General features: G+C 36.4%; 1 protein-coding gene across 2 annotated transcripts in view; it reads right to left on the bottom strand.

The window, feature by feature from the left end:
• ATP9B (ATPase phospholipid transporting 9B (putative)) overlaps window positions 1-18,845 on the bottom strand; it is a 153,692-nt gene that overhangs the window by 32,152 nt on the left and 102,695 nt on the right. For both annotated transcript variants that reach the window (XM_041464291.1, XM_041464292.1), the window contains exons 12-13: window positions 16,083-16,243; window positions 4,522-4,664 (exon numbers count right to left, since the gene is read on the bottom strand). In XM_041464291.1, the coding sequence (XP_041320225.1) occupies window positions 4,522-4,664; window positions 16,083-16,243 (304 nt within the window). The remainder of the gene's footprint in view (window positions 1-4,521; window positions 4,665-16,082; window positions 16,244-18,845) is intronic.

The following is an 18,845-nucleotide window of genomic DNA, read 5'->3' as shown; positions in this document are numbered from 1 at the left end:
TGTTCTTTATTGAAGCCAAGAGTTGTTTGTTTTTTTTTTTTCCTTCTTTCCTACTATTGTATCATTAAACACAGAGTAAAGCAGGCAAAGAGGAAATTAATTTCTAAGGAAAAAGTCCTGAAGGCATCATTTCTTGGGTGGCAACAGATGTGATTCACAACAGAGCAGCAGAGATTTTTTTGTTGCTGTTTTCTGAGAAGCAGATGCAGATCATTCTGATCCTGTATTACTAGCTGGCAATTTGGACCAATACCAGCAATCTAAAAAGTCCAAAACAAGAAAAAGCAAGAAAATTTGTACAGCAGAAAAATTAGTAACTTTGTGAGAAATTAAGAGGATGAGTAACTTTTCATACAATTTGAGCACTTTGTTCAAGCTATTTGCTTAAACAGATAAAAAGTCAGTGTAAATGTGACCATTTCTATGGAAACTTTAAGGGAGATCAGGCCTAATCAGTCAAATAATTAAGACTGTTGACAACAATCTGAAAATACATATTTTTTCCTATGAACCCTGGAAAAAAATATAATCTGTTCTATAATATAAGAAGAAAATGAAAAAAAAAATCACGGTAAGCATACATAGCATATGTCTGCTCATTCAGCTACTCCATTTGAGTATGCCATGAACACAACCTACATAAACCTCAAACCAAGGAAGTCCTGGTACAACCCATTAAGAACGAGGACAAAGACCAAGAGAGCTGAGCTAAGCCTAATCTTTCCTGGGCAGAAGGTCACAGTAGAGGTAACAGGCAACTTGAGGGCACTGAGTTAGGGAGTACCACTCCTAAACTGTGGCACACAGTTGTGAAGAGCAGTACCTATTTCCTCTGTGCCTTCTGCCTCCCACAATACCTCTGTATTCAGCAGTGTAAGAGCAACATCATGCTTGCTGGATATTTTCAGTGAATGGGAGTCCAACAGAAGACAAAAAGTAAGGATTCCTTAGTCTGGAATCTTCCTGTAGGATGTCGCCATCAAAACGGTTCATTTCTAGTCTGCTCTACTCACCCTGCAAACCTAGTGGTACTAAAAATCTTAGAGGCAGAGCATAAATATAGATCGATCCTAAAGGAAGGAGATGTTATTCCATCAACTTTTTAAAATTATTCTTTCTCTCTAGTTGCTTACACTGAAGAGGTAAAGACTCAAAGTATAACTAAAAATATTAATTTACATAAACAATTACTGAAATTCACTGTTCTAATAGTATATTACATTAGGCACATTTAACAAAAAAGTCCATATACACCAACCTCTAATACACAGATTTTCCAAAAAATTCAAGAATCCCATTGCTCCATGCATCTGTTCAATGATTATATCTGTTAAGTATCTCATTTGGTCCAAACACCCACTAAAATGTTAATTACAGAACTCAAATACAAGTGCATTCATTAGCAAACAACTACACTAGGAAGACTACACATTTGTTTTAGCTGAACACACCGGTAGTTGTTGTGAATAGCAGGTGGATTTCTAACCACATCCAAAGAAACAAAACCTCTCATTAAATATTGGCAAATATAATTTTTTTTCTCCATTAGAATTTTTTGTATCCTGGAGAGCATGAGAAACCATGCTCATGGAAACTGCTACCCACCATCATAACGGATGACGCCTTTCTGTCAAACTTAAATGTGATTCAAGTCCAAACAACGTGGCATTATGGGTAATGGATGCTACAATTAAAATGTGAGTCCTAAAAAACCTGTTGTTTTACTGGGTATTTTTAGTAATGGCTTTGTTCTACATGAAGATAAAAACTCCCTAACAAAGGAATTAATGTATTGCTTTAATAGGCTGCACCCTGAGTTAAGTTTTAAAATTTATGAGTTCTCTGCAGCATTGTTCTTTAAACAATGGCATTGTCAAATGCAACCAGTGAGAAGATTAAAGTTCTCCCAGCAGATTAAGTACAAATTATCTGTCCTCCTGTTTCAGCATCATTTGTTCATTTATCACATAACGTCTAGTATTTCTGGTCAGTGTCAATATGCTCTGCATCCTTGCAGTTAACAGATGTCTTCTCTTGTCGAATGAATTACTTTATGTTTCACGCACTGGTGGCCGCAGATGTGTCACTATAGCAACATCATTAATTTCAGATCTTACCGGAAACATGCACTCCAATCAAACCTAATTATACCACATTGCTTTCTTGTCCCACAATAAGGAAACTATAATGCAATTATTGGGATACTTCATTTTCTATTATACTGTGGCAAATGAGAGAGCCACTGTGATGGACGCTTCTTGTCAAAAAGCTTATTGATGAAGCACAAACCCAATTTACAATCATACAAAGGACTACCTTGCAATTATGTTAGTAATGCAATGCTCCTTAGACTCAACAACTAATTCTCAATCATTTCCAGTGAAGACTGGGCCACAATATAAGACTTTTTCAGACAGTTCTGTAGATTCCCTTTCCTTTTCAGTATTGAGAAAAACTTCACCTGTTTATATTTAACTAAATCAGGCTTTTAGTGCTGCTTTTTGGTAGCACCCGCTTGGGCAGATGGCTACAAAACTGACTCCCTTCTTTATCCTCTGACAGCCAGGCCTTAAGTGGGCAAAAGAACAGAATCAACTGGTTTATATGATTAGAAATGAAAATTCAAATGAGAAAGTGCTGAGACCAGCTCTTATAAACTGTATAATCATGCAATGTCAATCATGGATTAAGAGTACAGACTTTGTTCATTACCTAACAGTATGTTTCACATTTATCATAAAATGCATAATGAGAACAAATGTGTTCAGGAAAGGAAACTGGAAGCAGCTACCAATATACTTGGGTAAAAGGTACATTGTCAATGTGTTTGTCCAGAATGAAGAACAGTTTAAAATTTGTGAGGCCCTTATGATTATGAAAACAGAGCAGTATTTCCCATCTCTGCAAGGCACAGTCAGTGGTGTGAAGCTGGTGATGTCTCCAGGACTCCTGGCTTATTTTCACTTACATGAGCTTTCAGCTGACACTTGGGTAAAAACGCATATGGTGAGACTGCTGCCTGTGCTTCTTTCCAAAACACTTTGAAACTACTGGCCTTCACTTTCATTTTTACATCATTATTGTACAGATTCAGATCTTCCACCAGAGTTCAGCAGACCTCAGTCCTCTGAAAAGCCATTGAGGCTGAACACCAACAATGTGGAATCTCTACCAGCAAAGTTTAAAAAGTCTACATTGGTTTTGCTTGGAAAGTAGTGTTTCGTAACTAACTTTAGAATTTACCTTGTAAGTTAACTTTACTGCATTGTTTTGAAAATAAATTATTTTTGAACATACTTTTTCCAAACATATGCTGTAAATTACACATTTCAAGTCTTCAATGTGACAGCACTCAAAGTTACATAAATTATCATGATGAAGGGTGCAATTAAAATCAATGAGCAGTTTCAAATAGTATACAAATCATTAGGTAACTGAAATAACACTTTTTTAACAATCATTCACTTGCTCTGAAGAATTGCCACACTATAATTAGCAATATACTTTCCTTTTACAAAGTAGAAGAACAATATTCAGATGTATAAAGGATATCATATGTGTCTATAGAAGAAAAAAGGAAAGCATGTTTTGAAAATGTGACGATATATTATATTTGCACTTCATTTCAAATGTGCAGTAATGAAGGTGTTAACATTGGAGGGAATAGAGAACTATATCAAACAGAAGCAGATATAAATTGTGTATTATGCTTTAGGAGCAGTATAACAGAGGCCAACCCCTACCTTCCCCAGCAGCTTTTTATGATTTTGAACTATATTTTACTTAAAACCAGTAAAAGAATTCTTCAAATTTTTTGAGAAACAACTTTCTCTGTTCAGAAGCAAAGCTTCTTTAAAAAAACCCATGCATATCTACCAGAAGTTATTTATTCAATCTCAGAAAGAAAGAAGAAAGTGTAACACAAGCTATTACTTCTTCACACTCTCAGTACTTACCTTCAGATCCTGGTAAGGGTTGGGGATTTCAGTACACGAGATGAGGTACAGTTATGAAGGTGAAATCATTCAGCAGCTCTAGAACTGGTCTTGGTAACATAAAGAGCAAGTAACTTCACTGGGGCAACAGCTATCATTTTGGAGGTTGATCTCGTGACTTGTTTTGGAAATTACTTGCTCTCTCAAAAGCTATTCTTAACTTATTATCACACAATATTGCAGTAGCAATGAAGTACAAAATAAACCAGCATCCTGAGTGCTATTCCACAGTCTTTTCCGAGGAAGATATATGGTACTCTTACTCATGCTGTACAGTATCCTCTTGCTATAGAAGAGCGGTTCCCACTGGAATAAATGAGAGTACTACCAAATACTGACTTTAACATCTAAGTACTGACCTACGCAAGCCTACTGGTACTTGTAAAAGTCCTCAAGCAAATGTGTAAAATTTTATTGAGAAACAAAAATCAGTAGTCTAAATCTACTCTTACATTAGCATATTCATAGAATTACATTTAGAAATTTTATAAAAGTTATCTGATTTCAGAATTATAACCTGATATACCTGTTTTATCCGTTAGTAAATAAACTAATCGTCCCAACTCTTCTGGTATGGTGCTAGTTCGAACAACTGTTCCAGGAATATTGTCATCTTTCATAATCATCCACCCATAGGCTGCCTTACCCATGTCCAAGTTGACACGTAAACTGCAAAGGAAATTTATACCATAATCAGTGTGAATATTAGGCAAAGTGAAAATGATAACCATAAAAATAACACTAGAAGCTCTTTTCAGTATATCTGAAAAAAGAAAGATCTTAAACCTATGTGCGCCAAAATTTTGGAAGAATGTTTTTAATGTGTTTGTAGAGTACATATCACAGGCTTCATCCCAGACTTTTTGGAAGATATGGCAATACCAACAAATGCAGTATCATGCATTCTGCATGAGACAGATTCCAACACTTTGTGAAGACTTGACATAATTACATTACTACTCTTATACAGAGGGTTAACGTATAGCAAGAACAGATTGAGCAAGAACAGATTCAAGTCACTTTTTATCTACCAAAAAAACTCAAACACCACCTATGTTCTCTTTATGACGTGAAATTACAAATATTTTTGTACCTTTTCAAGTCACTGGTGGTTTTTTTTTTTGTTTTTTTTTTTTTTTTTTTTTTTTTTTTTTTTTTTTTTAAAAAAAAAAAAAAATTTTTTTTTTTTTTTTTTTTTTTTTTTTTTTTTTTTTTTTTTTTTTTTTTTTTACCTGGGGTTTTTTTTTTTTTTTTTTTTTTTTTTTTTTTTTTGTTTGTTTTTTTTTTTAAATAACCAACAACATTATTTCTTTACGTTAGTACAACTATATTTGTCAATTCCTCTTTCCCAACAAATCAATGATATTTTTGTCCTTCCCATATTGTAGCTAGAGTGGGTCCATCATAAAAGAAGAGTGTGAAGCAGCAAAATGCACCCTTGTGATATCACATTGACATGAAGTAATCTTTGGGTTGCTCTCTAACAGAAAATACACAATTTGTAGCAAGTTTAACTGATTATACATAGAAGTCTAAAATCAAAAGTATGTTTTTCCAGTTCACTCTGTGCATTCATTTTTTAATATTTTCATGTCTTCATCACGTAAAAAGTAAGATGCACCTTGTATTCCCATGTTACAATAAAAAAGTCTTCACTCATTTAATCACATTAATCTTACCCATAATAAACTGCTCCAACACAAAACTCTATACACCTTGTTCTAAACCATTAAAATGCTACTTTCCTCTGGTTATTCACCGTGTTTCTGCTGCCATGTCAGAGGAGCAGTGACTAAGAAAAAGGCATGTGTTGATTTCTCTTTGCTCTAACAGAAATACTGAAAAGACAGGTAGGACAGTAGCTACGTCAACTACTGAGGTCACTTGGTCTGTTCAGCCTGGAGAAGGGCAGACTGAGGGAGACCTCATCATAGTCTATAACTTGCTCATAAGGGGAAGAGGAGGGGTAAACACTGATCTCTTCTCTGTGATGACCAGTGACAGGATCTGAGGGAATGGCCTGATTTGTGTAAGGGGATGTTTGAATATCAGAGAAAGGCTCTTCACCCAGAGGATGGCTGGGCACTAGCACAGGCTCCCCAAGGAAGCTGTCACAGCACCAAGCCTGACAGAGTTCAAGGTGTGTTTGGACAACGTTCTCAGGCACACAGTGTGACTCTTGAGGATGGTCCTGGGCAGGGCCAGAAGTTGGACTCGATGATCCTTATGAGTCCCTTCCAATTCAGCATATTCTGTGATCCTGAAAACTATTTGTAGCTAAGTTGCCAACACAAGAGTCCCAAGTTAAGCAACAGATTTACAGTAATGTAACTCTTAGAACTGTTCAAAGGTACCTATCAAGGTCAAAATACTGCTAACACACTTCAGACATTTTTGTAACAGTGCTGACATCATCCTGACTTAACTGCATAACAAAAAGAGCAGCTACCAGGAATTTTCATCTGTCCTCTTGGAATCACAGCAACAGATTGTGGATTACCTGAGGCAACAGTAATGGAGGTAAGTAACAGTGGAGGGAACAGTGAGTCACAATCTGCACTATCCCATAAAGAAGAGATGCATTTAATTAGAACTATGAGAGCATCTGAAAGTTTGACACACACTGAAAAAGAGTTTATTCTACATCCCCTACCTCCTGAATTTGTACAGCAGAAGACAAAACATGTCGCAGCAGAAAGGAAACATACGTTGTTTTAGATACAAGATTTACCATTTAGGATGGTATTAACTACATCTTATTTTCCCACCAAAATCATCATCATCTGAAAATTATCCTTCTCTGTGGTGATATACCCCAATTAGTCCTGCAATATTTTCCCTAATTTAATCTGTCTTCAGACATGCAAATATATGAACCAAAAGGACAGAAGGAGGACTCTATAGATTCTTTTTACTGAAAATGCTACAGTATAGTGAGAAAAATACTGGAAGTAACTTGCTTCACACTGGTTAACTACAGTTCTACCCTATCTTACTCAATCCAGAGCCAGTACTGTGCAAACTGCATTCTTATTATGCTTGTCTGTTAACTTTCAGAGTGAATATAAAGACCAAAGCAACACACCTCATATTGAAACCAAAGGAACAGCAGAAGATGTACTCCTCTTGGGAATGCGACCCTGCTAGTTAGTCAGTCAAGTACAAAGGATGCCGTCTAACTTGACAAGAGACACAAGCACACTTAGTTTATTCAAAAACAGATGGACATTTGCTCTAGCCAGGAGCATGTGGATTAACTGAATGATGAAAGCTGCTCACCACCCCACTTCAAAGAGGCTTTTAGGCTGTCTACCAAGACAGAAATTCTGAGATGGACACTCTATTTAAGCACCTCAGCCTCAGGTACATGGCACACACACAGAGACATACAACAAGGCTCTACCAATGGAGATCTGCACCTGTTCAGATAGGAAAAACTGTTCTTCAGTAAGATAAAATCAGAAAAGTCTCTCAAAGCTGAAGTGCAGCAGGCATCTTTACTTGCACCTTTTATAAGCATGTGTATCACCTGGTTTTGACATTCTAAACACTCTGCATTTAACTATAATATACTTGAATATAATTTAAAGGTAAGGAAAAAAGAGAAAAGAAAACAAGACTCCAACTTCTCTTGCTGAGCAGTGAGGAGAAATCCACATTTCAAAGCATTATGGCATTTTAGGAATTACTCTAGCTTTCCAGCATGCACTGCTAAGTAGAACAGAATGTATCCCCTTTATGCTGATGGACCTAATAGCTGGTGCTGCTGGTCTATAGAGAAATAATGTCTCCCCAACGACTAGGACAGTCCAAGACAGCTTTCTGGCACACAGAAAGACATTGGGTACATGCATGATTTGTTAAAATGAATAAAGAATTAAATGGGAATAAAAATGAGTGCCATAAACGATTTTTTTAGTATTAATTCTAAAATTTGTACACTGTATCTGACTTTCTGACTTTCTTCACTTAATGCTTTTTGTCTTAGAGGAAATCTTTGTCTTTGAAATCATGGTAGCTACTGCTTAGCACATTATGGAAACTGATGCAATACTAAAAATGCTGATGGCCTATTAATAGTGAGTTTGCTTTTCAAACTAGAAACCTCTCCAACAGAGCTTCACAGGAATGGATAAAAATACTTCACTGAAAAGTCCAAGAATTTTTGCACAATAAAACAAGGAGACACTAAGCCTACTCAAAAGAAAGATACTTTCAGTGCCTGACAATATTAGCTATCATTTCTCATAATTTCTTTTCAGAATTTAGGAAACCTCATTATATAAACAAAACATTTTAAATCCACCAGTTTTCAAATCCTTCTCAATTTAATCGAATGAAAAAAACTGCAAACACATCAGTTATTCATGAAAACACACAGAACAGCATTCAATGTAGCATTAGCAACTGTTGCATTAGTAACTAATTTTTAGCAAATCAATTAACATGCAATATTTAGGCAGAGTATGTTAACATAGGAATTTGAAGGCAGTTGCAGAGAATGAGCATATTTAGCAAACACAGTAATACATTTCTTGTCTCTCCACCTCAGCACTAGTTACCCTAGAGCAGGCAATCCTAAGGAAATTTTTATCCAGCTTGAGGATTTATTCCATCAAGAGCCAGGGTTTCTCTTCAATTCAGCTTCAGAACAACATTTCAGAATCCACACTGCTTTTAATTACATGTTAAAAATGAATAGTTCTGCTCTTATTCCCTCAAAAACAACAGCAGTGTTTTAGATTAAACACTCCTATTTACAGGACTTCTAAATTTCTTTTTTTTATCATTAATTGTAATGATGTAAGATCCCCTTCTAAAGGTGTCTGATTTAGGGTTTTTTTTTTTTGTCAAAAGGACAAATTTGGCAATAAGCAAGGGCCTTCACTGAGAAAGTTTGACAAATACATTTAGAAACTCCAGTAATATTCTACCATTCATGACTCAATGAAAAGCAATCAAGACCTAATGAAGTCAGTAAAGACAATTTTGTGAACAAAGCTAAATAAAATTCAACTATGATTTTGACTAAAAATTAGATGGTAGGTTTTTTCCCTAACTTCCTGAGCAGTTCTGTACATGTAAGAATTTTGTAACCAAAACACCAGAGCACTGCCAAAACTCCAGATACAGTATGAATACCCAAAGTGGTATCTACTTTTTAAAATAAATGAAGTAATTGAGATATAGTCTTATTTTCAGGACTTCCTTCTCTGTGAAAATGATACTGAAGGTGATATTTGGATCCCATTATTATCCAAAACTGAATTCACTATGGCTACAACCCCTAACCTTCTTAACATATCCGTACTTTCTTGAAACAGCCATAAACTATACACTGATATATGCATTAATCAAAATGTAGAAAAAAATTTGAATAGTTTTTAAATTATTGGTCAAGAAACAACCAAAATATTTTCAATTCAACATGCCTGGAAAGTTAAATCTTCACAGGAACTGATTTTTTGGAACCTAGTAACTGGTATTAAGTAGCATTAAACAAACAAAAATAGAACAAAACAGCAGTTACTACATTTAAGCACAATATTATATAAAGATCTAAGCAAATAAAAATCAACCTATAGGTCATCCTTTAATTTCCCCATCTCTCATATTTTATTTGACAAGGAAACTGGAATATAATATTCCTTTGTGTTTTGTCCGCTATATACATTTTTTTTATTTAGCTTTTTTTGCTATCTGTTTGGCACTCCCAAGAAAAGCCTCAGAACTGTGTTCCTGTTTGGTTCATAACTGGTCTCTCTACTTCTCTTGCACTAATTTTTCAAAATTTTGTCTATTATGTGAGCATATTAAAAGAAAATTAAGGAAGGTACACATAGCATTTTGCATGAAACCCTGGGAGTGAATGCAACTTTAAAAGAGAACCCAACCCCACACATTTACAATTAAATATTTGTGGCAAAAAAATGTGTATCAACTCTGTATTGCTATAGTGACTGTGGCACATGCAGTTTTTCAAGGGCCAAATGCAACCCAGATACAGATAATTACATGTTTTAACACAGATACATAGAACTTAAAAATCCAGGAGGAAATCTAGGGAATAATTAATAAAAATATTATCTGTGAATTTCTTACAGGCTTAAAACACAGAAGAATGCAAAAAAAAAAAAATCCCCACATGTCAAACAAGCACCTTTGCATAAGAGATGTAGCATGTGCAGATCAGAGTGGCAGTGATCACTTCCTATGAAAAATGTTTCTTTGTTATTATCACATTTACTAGCTCAGATGCCGTGCTTCATTAGGCCTCTTATACCAACGTGACAATATTGATATTGGAGGTCCAATACAAATAATATTTAAAACATGGGGTTTTTTAAAATATATTCTACACAAATTCAGTATTACTTGCTGTAAAACCAGGAAAAAACCTAGAAGCAAATAGGCAATGTTGCAAGATTTGAAAGGAGGAAGATTTACTACAATAGATCAGATTAAAAAAATTACTTCTTTTTTAGACTGATTGTGCTCAGTATTGTGGCCAGTCCTGTTTTATAAATATCTGTAATAATGATCTGGACAAGGGGATCTAGCTCCTTGTGAGTAAGTTTGTAGAGGACACCAAGCTGGGTGGGAGTGTTGATCCACTGGAGGGAAGGACCTGCAGAGGGGTGTGGACAGGTTGTGTCAATGGGCAGAGGCCAGTTGCATAAGGGTCAGCAAGGCCAAGTGCCAGGTCCTGCCCTTGGGTCACAACAACACCAGGCAGCTCCACAGGCTGGGGGCAGAGCGGCTGGAAAGCTGCCCAGCAGAAAAGGACCTGGGGGTGCTGGTTGGCAGCTGTTGAACCTGAGCCAGCAGTGCCCAGCTGGCCAAGAAGGCCAATGGCCCTGGCCTGCATCAGCGATAATGTGGCCAGCAGGAGCAAGGCAGCGATCGGCCCTTTACCCAGCACTGATCAGGCCACATTTTGAATCCTGTCGTCTGTTTTGAGCCCCTCACTACAAGACTGCAGCACATTGAGGTGGTGGAGCGTGCCCAGAGAAGGGCACCAAAGCTGGGGAAGGGTCTGGAATACACATCCTATGAGGAGTAGCTGAAGGAGCTGGGGGTGTTTAGCCTGGAGCAAAGGAGGCTTAGGGTGACCTTATCACTCTCTACAACTGTCTGGAAGGAGGCTGTAGCCAGGTGGGAGTCGGTCTCAAAAGGAAACAGCATCCAGTCACACCAGGGGAACTCTGGATTGGATATTAGGAAAAATTTCCTCACCAGAACTGTTGCCAAGCATTAGAACTAGCTGTCTAGGGAAGCGGTAGAGTCTAGCTCGCTGGAAGTATTTCAAAAGACCCATTGATCTGACTAGCACTTAGGGAAATGTTTTAGTGGTGGACTTGGCAATCCTGGGTTAAGAGTTGGACTTGATGATCTTATAAGTCTCCTCTAATCTAAATAACTTTTTGATTCTATGTTTTTTCTGTGTAGCATGAATATCAGACATTTTAGGAGAAGCAAAAAGCTAGCCCAGGCAGTAGTACAGCACCACACTGGACTGTGTAAGGTAGCCCTAGCACAAGAGAGACATACCTTAACTTCTGTTGCAAAATTAATTAGTAAAATGTCATGAATCATCACATAATGTTTTTCAGTCTCTACAGAGATTGCATTATATATCATTATATGGTATTAAAGCACAATACACTAAATGTGTATTAAACCACTTGCTTAAGCCACTTCATAAGCAGCTCCTTAGCTCTTCCACACTGAAACCTTTGCATCATATATCTAATATATATTCTGTCTCTCTGTGTGAGACTTCACGTACTGATACTCTCACATCTACAGATTATACAGATAATCTCCAATACAGCAGAAACTACACCATGATTGAAAGCAGCATGGCTGCTTGCTGCTATTAGACAGTCTGCATAGGCGTGAGTTCCCTGGATCTCAAGGAAACACAGAAATTCATATCTGTATGATCTGGGATTGGAGAGGCTATTAATGAATTTCAAGACCTCCTAGCAGTGTTTTTCTCACTGCCCCTGAGAACAGACTGACATAATCTGAAGGATTTGATTTAATTTTGGGGTCTCTTAGAGACCCCAAAAAAAACCCAGCCAGGAACCATGTAGTGCCCCAAAACTTTATGACTTAAGTGCAAGGCAGTTCCAGTCATTTGGGACAGCTTCTTTTGGCAGAACAGCTCAGTGACAAGGAGCCTTGGGGTGTACAAAGGAAAGGACAAGAGACATTTCAGCTTCTGTTCACACTAAAACTAAAGGATCCTTCTAAAATGATGGCTGATTAAGCCCCTGTTAATCCAGCTTTAAACTGCTACTAAATGTAGAGCTTGGGTGATACACATTTTTAACAGATCCCCAGTCAATATTCTTATAATTTTATGGTAAATCCTCTACAGTTCTTAATAACTAAGCAGAAGCACATATAGCTACAGGACTCACACATCTGTACATGAGGCAGCAATTTCACCAAACACTGTTTGGCTAATTATCTTGGAAAACTTTCCTGGCTACATTATTTAGTTATTATTTATTTTTTTAAACAAAACCCAAACATACAGAAGACCTCAACACAAAGTGCAACTCACTTTGTCTTTCAAGGTGGTGAAGAAGACAGAACAATGAATTAACAAAGTCCACTGGTGATGGAGGGGATCCAGTTTGTGGGGCAGTGCCATCACTAAGTCTTTTCTTTCTAAGCCTGGGCTTTCTGAACCATTTGCTATGATAGCTCAAGTGAGTTGATAAAGACATGTTAGTACTCAAGACCAGGGAAAAGAACAGAATCATTTTGTGGCAAGGCTCTCTAACAGCCTTAACACCTTTCCTACACCCATACACATAAACATTGGAATTTTCATCTCAGTAGTAGTTGGTGTCTTGCACCCCATATTGATTAAAACCTCTTCTATTCTCTTGCACTTAAAATTCAAAAATTTCCCCCCACCCAGGCTGATGGCTTTTCATTAGCATGACTGTTATTGTCCTCTGACCCTTGTCATTCAGAAAACAGACAATCCAAAAAATACAAGTTGTTCAACAAAAGCACCTTATTAAAAAAGCAAAGGCGACATCACAGACTTAAGAACTTCCAAACTGGTATCACAAAAAGCAGCATCATGGACATACCTGAGGACACACGCTCACTGCTAGCTTGTTATGTGACAATTGCACTAGGTGATACAGTCTAGTTGGCTAGAGCCAGCTAGAAAAATGCCTAAAAATGCTAAGGAACATGGCAAAACTCATAATGGATGAAGATAATCATAGAGAGATTTACTTTGTTTTGAACAGTCTGTCAAGGACTTGCTTTATATCCTCTTTCCCTGATAAATCTTAAGAAATTAAAATAGCTTGACTTTTTAGGGCAGCAGATTGCCTATGGAGGCTCCCTGCGCTATGGTTTCTGCATATGGCAAAAGAAAACATCAATGACATAAACACTTTCAAGGACCAAAAGTTTCTGGGGATGTGGGGCTGTTCAAAACATTTTATGCATAATGATTCTAACTTAAAAAGTTTAGAGATGGACTAAGCTTTTGATATCTGCTTATTACTACTTTTTCTCCATTTTTCGTGATTCCTTGTACACAACAGAATGTGTGCAATGTTGGAGGCTGATTTTTTGAAGGTGAGGGTTGGGTAAGTGTTGCTTATCAGGGTGGTTTTTATTTTGTTGTGCTGTTGGGTTTTTTTTACAGTTGTTTTATGTTTATACTTCTGAAGTCTTGCATACCCTACAGTAATACCCTGCACAAAGTGAAGCAACACTGATATAGATGAGTATTTGTGATGCAGCTGAAACACAAGGAACCAGCTTCTTTCTGAAGCATCTGAAAAGTTCCTCTTCCTACTAATTATAGATGAGGCTGCACAGAGATCACTTAAACTCTATTAACTCTATCATCATCTTCCTGATGATCTTCACCAAACACGTCTAGCCATGAAAAACTATTTTTATTGCATACCTGGAAGTTCCCTTGCTCTGCAAACCAAAAAAGCTCCACAATTAGAAACCTCCTGAATTCTCTAAAAGTATCAAGCGACACATTTCATGTGTGCCTGAATCCAGATATGCTTTGCCTCTACCAGTGAACCGTAACCTCTGACATTTCATTTACATCTTTAAGTTCATTATTTCCCCCACATAGCTATTTTAAAAATAATGGGAGGATACAACACCTGGTGCTTCGATGCCATTTGCTTTGTAATTTACATCTTTGAGAGTTTACACTCAAAATACAGCCTAAAAATTAAGTCATTCCCATGCTTAACATAGAGAAGAGAGGAAGGGAAGTGCAGTCAAGTCTCAACACCAGCATGATTGAGTTGTTCATCTTGCTGACAGTGTGGGAAGCAACCCTGTATTTATGAAGATTCGGGTTGAAGAAAATTTGGTAGAGAAACAGATAAATCTCTAGGGAGGAAAGCATTCTGTGATAAATTCCTGTCTGATGAACTAAACCAACCTTATTCTCTAATACTTTTAGTTTTTATATTATCTCTCACAAACAATTGTAAATTGGATTAGATGCATGCTAGAAGTTATTTTTGGAGAAAAGCTATTCCACAAGTCCACTGTAGAACACCTACACTGAAAATTAGCTGCTCAGTGAAAATGTTTTTCAATGCCATATGTTGAACTTTCAATATAGAGTAAAATTTATTTACAACCCCTATATGGCCTTAATCCTCTTGCATCCAGTAACAAAGATATTAAAATGGTTAAAAGTTATCCTTTAGTTAGAAGTGATCCTTTATATCCTTAGCTCTTTTTCCCCTCTCCTGGAAGTTTTAAAGTGCATGTCTGAGTAAAATGTAGATTTAGCCATTTGAATGGAGGCCTTTTTGCCTCTTCACATGGATAAATTGCTTAATACTCAGTAACTGTGTGTGTGTGGGGGTGCATGGCAACAAGACTGAACAGCATCATTCAAGCAGTAAAGGAGTTATGACAGTGACAGTGTTTAGAAAGATATCCCAAAATTGTGTTTCCAGCATACTTGCCAGAACCTTCTCCTTCAACTTCCCACAGAATCAGTTTCTCTTGCAACACAAAAGTACTATAAAAATAAAGTCTTAAGTTATAAAATGTTAAGACAGAGGCTTCTTGAGTATCCCATTGGTCAAATATGATACAATTTCCTTCACATAGACACCTACTTTAAAAATGTGATCACAGTAATGTGTAAGTAATGTAAGCTTAGATTAAAAGGCCTAATGAAATCCTGCTATTTTTCTTTTCTTTACTACATGAACTTAAATATTGTGTGCACGCCTGAGGGGACAGGTCTTAAATCTAGCTACAGTTTAGATACTGCTAACTCTGGCTGATCACTGGGCTTACTGAATGATGTATCTCAAACCGAACACTTCTAAAGAGGATCTAAAATTAACAATTACCTTAAACTAAACACTGGGTATTTTAACAGGAAACAGTATTTCCATTTTGCAAAGGCAATACCCATGCAAAGAAAATAATTCAGTTCAGAGGTAGTGTTCTCACTTCTGTGTCCACAGAAGACTTGATTACACACGTGGATATTATTTCGTGTTCCAGTTTATCTGCAATTTGAATATACAGTACTCATGCTTAATGAATTAATTAATTCAGGGTAAGTCTCTACTTGGTTACACGTTAAAACTCCTCTCATTGTAAAAGAGCACTTACATTATTCAGCCATCCAATTTAAATTAATTATTATTGGGGTAAAATGTCTGTATTTTAAGCAGAGAAATGGAACATTTTTAGTATTTAAAGCATTACAAATAAAATTCCATAATGCGTCTAGCAGTTCATTCAACTGCATGGTTCGTGAAACCACTTTCTCATATACCTTGTATCCTTATTAATACATTTATGCTAGCAAAGGATTAGATATCCTGATTACTCCAGCAAGATGAACATTATACAAAAAAAATACAACAGTATTGTTTTCTGTACAGTGATCCTTGAAGAATCAGCAGATTTGTTGGCACCTTCTCCTTCAGCTTCCTGATAAGATCAATTTCCTTTGCAATGAGAAGCAAGTATAAATTTCAAGAAAGCCACAGACAGTAAAATTAGGCAACTGTATTTTGCTTTCATTCTTATACATACCTGATTGGGATGATATAGGAAAACAGTAGGAGGAAGCGGAAAAGGTTGCGATACCACGGGCCTACGAATCCTTGCAAAGTTACCATAACAACTGATAGTGCAACTAAAGCCAAAAACAGGGCTTTGGTCAGTTGATTCAGCTCCAGGTCCAGCAAGCCAACCTGAAGGAAAAAAAAGAAATCCAGTTAGTCAGGAGTTTTTCTTAATTTATGCTTCTGCAATGCAAACAATTAGCGATTGTTTGCTTTGGTTATTCCTACCTATTAAAAATCCATGCACTTATAACTATGAACTGAACTTTGATAATTGCATTGACTGTTATTCCTATGCTTGCACACAAAAGATGTTCCCTGGGTTTGTGGCAATAACAAATCCTAGAACCAATGTGAACTGTCCCAGCCAAGCCTTTTGAATGCCTTCAAGTCTGACACATCCCTTCCTCCATTCCTTGTTCTAGGACAGGAACACAGAAGGGCAAGGAGAAAAGATAATTACAGACAAACAAATGAGCAGGGACAATTTTCTTCTGTCATGCTTGCAGCAAAAATACTGGTATGGTGTATTACATTTGTAGGGAGCTCATTGACTGCTAGAAGATCAAATACCGGTTAGATTCAAGAACCAACAGGCACATGGGACGGAGCCTGTGACTTATTCACGTGACAAGTGCACTGCGACTCATCACTGTGCTCTCATCCCACTCTGTAAATCTGAACCAATGCCACAGAAATTACTTTTAACTGTGAAAAGCTTTCACTTACCCAATATAATAGTAAAAACAACAATCTAGGGGAATATCCATTTTCAAACCAATATAGTGAAACAGGGCTTCAACTTCAAAAGAATATAAAGGTATTTGATTTAGAAACATTTTAAGTAAAACATTAGGAGAAGCTGTCCTTCATCCACTGTTTCTCAAGAAAAAAATATATTTAAGCTATGTAACTAAGACTCTCACCATTTCAATAATGTATGATGTAAGCTAGGGTATTTTTAATCCACTTTTTTGGATGCTCTAGTAGTCAGTAAAATATGTGGGAAAATCATGTCAGGAAGAGTTTCCTAGGCCCCATCACAGATGCCCCTTTTATCTCCAAGTCTTGCCAGTAAGAGCAGTAAAACATAACACTTCCTTAGATAACAAACAGTCTGCAAAAGAAGCACTTTAAATATAGTTCTTAAAAATTCCAGCAATCTTGCTTACACATGGGCTGTCCCTTCCCTAGAGAACCAGGCAGCTGAAGACCACAGTGGCTGATTTATCAGCTGCATTTAAAAAGCAGCACAACGAGGACAAATATCTTGCAATTTCCGCTGCTTCAACTACTACATAGTTTATGCTTGAATTATTGAGAAAAATAGGTTTTTGGATTAAAATGAAGAAAAATGAAGCCAGGGAAGTAGAGCATGTTTCAAAGCCCAGATCTTTTTGCGTTGACAAAGGCAGCCTAAGTTTCAGGCCTCGCTGAGGATCAGATGAAGTCATTATTCATTCAGTCAGGGAAAAAAGACTCAATTACCTCAACCTAAAGATGCTATCAATGAATGCAAAGTGCATATTTTACTCTATTCATCCAAATCCCATTAAAAAGTGAAAGGAATGATTTAATCTGGCCTTCTAGAGTTGGTCTTTTTTTGTAATAAAATAAAGAATCACTGTCTTGCAATATGCATAACTACTACCTCACACTTTTTTTTCCCCTGCATCATGGTAGTGAAAGCCTATCTCTCCCCTCTCCACCCCCCATAAAAAACCCCACCCCAGAACAGAAATGAATAAAGAGCTTCTTAGGAAAGAATGCCATTTTTAGACAGAAACATTAAATTTAGCCCACTGCACATTCATATGTAGCTAACTCAAAGCATTAATACCTTTCTAATTGATGAAGACAGATGTGAATTCAAGTTTGGGACCCAAAAAAAATGTGTTTGGAGAGGTGTTATGATAATAAAAAGTCGATGCTGAAAAACTTTTCACACTATAAATCTTTTTCTCAAGAACATTTGCTTTGCTACTAATAATGCGATTCTTTTTAATATAGATCATACTGTTGGCCATGGTAAATGTTAGTATTTTTTTTTACTATAGTAAGTGAAGTCAATTGCAAAATTCTACTAAAGAAGGCACACAAAGAAAGTAAGTTTTAATAGAAATGCATTCTCCATTTCTCAAAAACTAGTTACTCCAATGTACTAAAAGATACTTAATTAGTTTAATTCTGCAGTCAACTAATGAAACACCGTTGAACTATCCAGATAAATTTCATGTAGAAACTCACTAACATTCTCTAAAATGCATCTGAATATTGGAAAAATGGATAAACTTCATTTTAACTAGACTGTGATTTTACCAAAGCATTTGTAAAATATGCCATCTTCCAAAAGCTATTTATTTTCTTTGGAAAATAGTAACTAGAATAACTATGAAAATATTAGAAATAGATGAATTAAGAATTGGAGTAATTTTCCAAGTTTATTTCCCATATTAGTAAAACAAATTTTCTTCTACTTGTCATAATATTTGTTCTATTTGAAACAACTTAACAAAATTAAACACATCACTGGAAATTTTAATCTCCAAGGGAAAATTCGTATGTGATGTCTAAGAAAACTACAATAGTTTTGCAAAGGGACTGCTCTACGATAATGAAAATGAACACAATAATTGCCTGTATAATTTAAAATGCTACTAATGGCAACAGCCACAAACCCATTTAGCTCCTCTTTAATTTATGCACAGAGTTTTAAATAGCTAATGGTTCT

This window comes from Pyrgilauda ruficollis, unplaced genomic scaffold, assembly GCF_017590135.1.
Source record: "Pyrgilauda ruficollis isolate IOZ18807 unplaced genomic scaffold, ASM1759013v1 scaffold178, whole genome shotgun sequence".
Classification (NCBI taxonomy): domain Eukaryota; kingdom Metazoa; phylum Chordata; class Aves; order Passeriformes; family Passeridae; genus Pyrgilauda; species Pyrgilauda ruficollis.
This window is presented reverse-complemented; position numbering and strand designations above follow the sequence as displayed.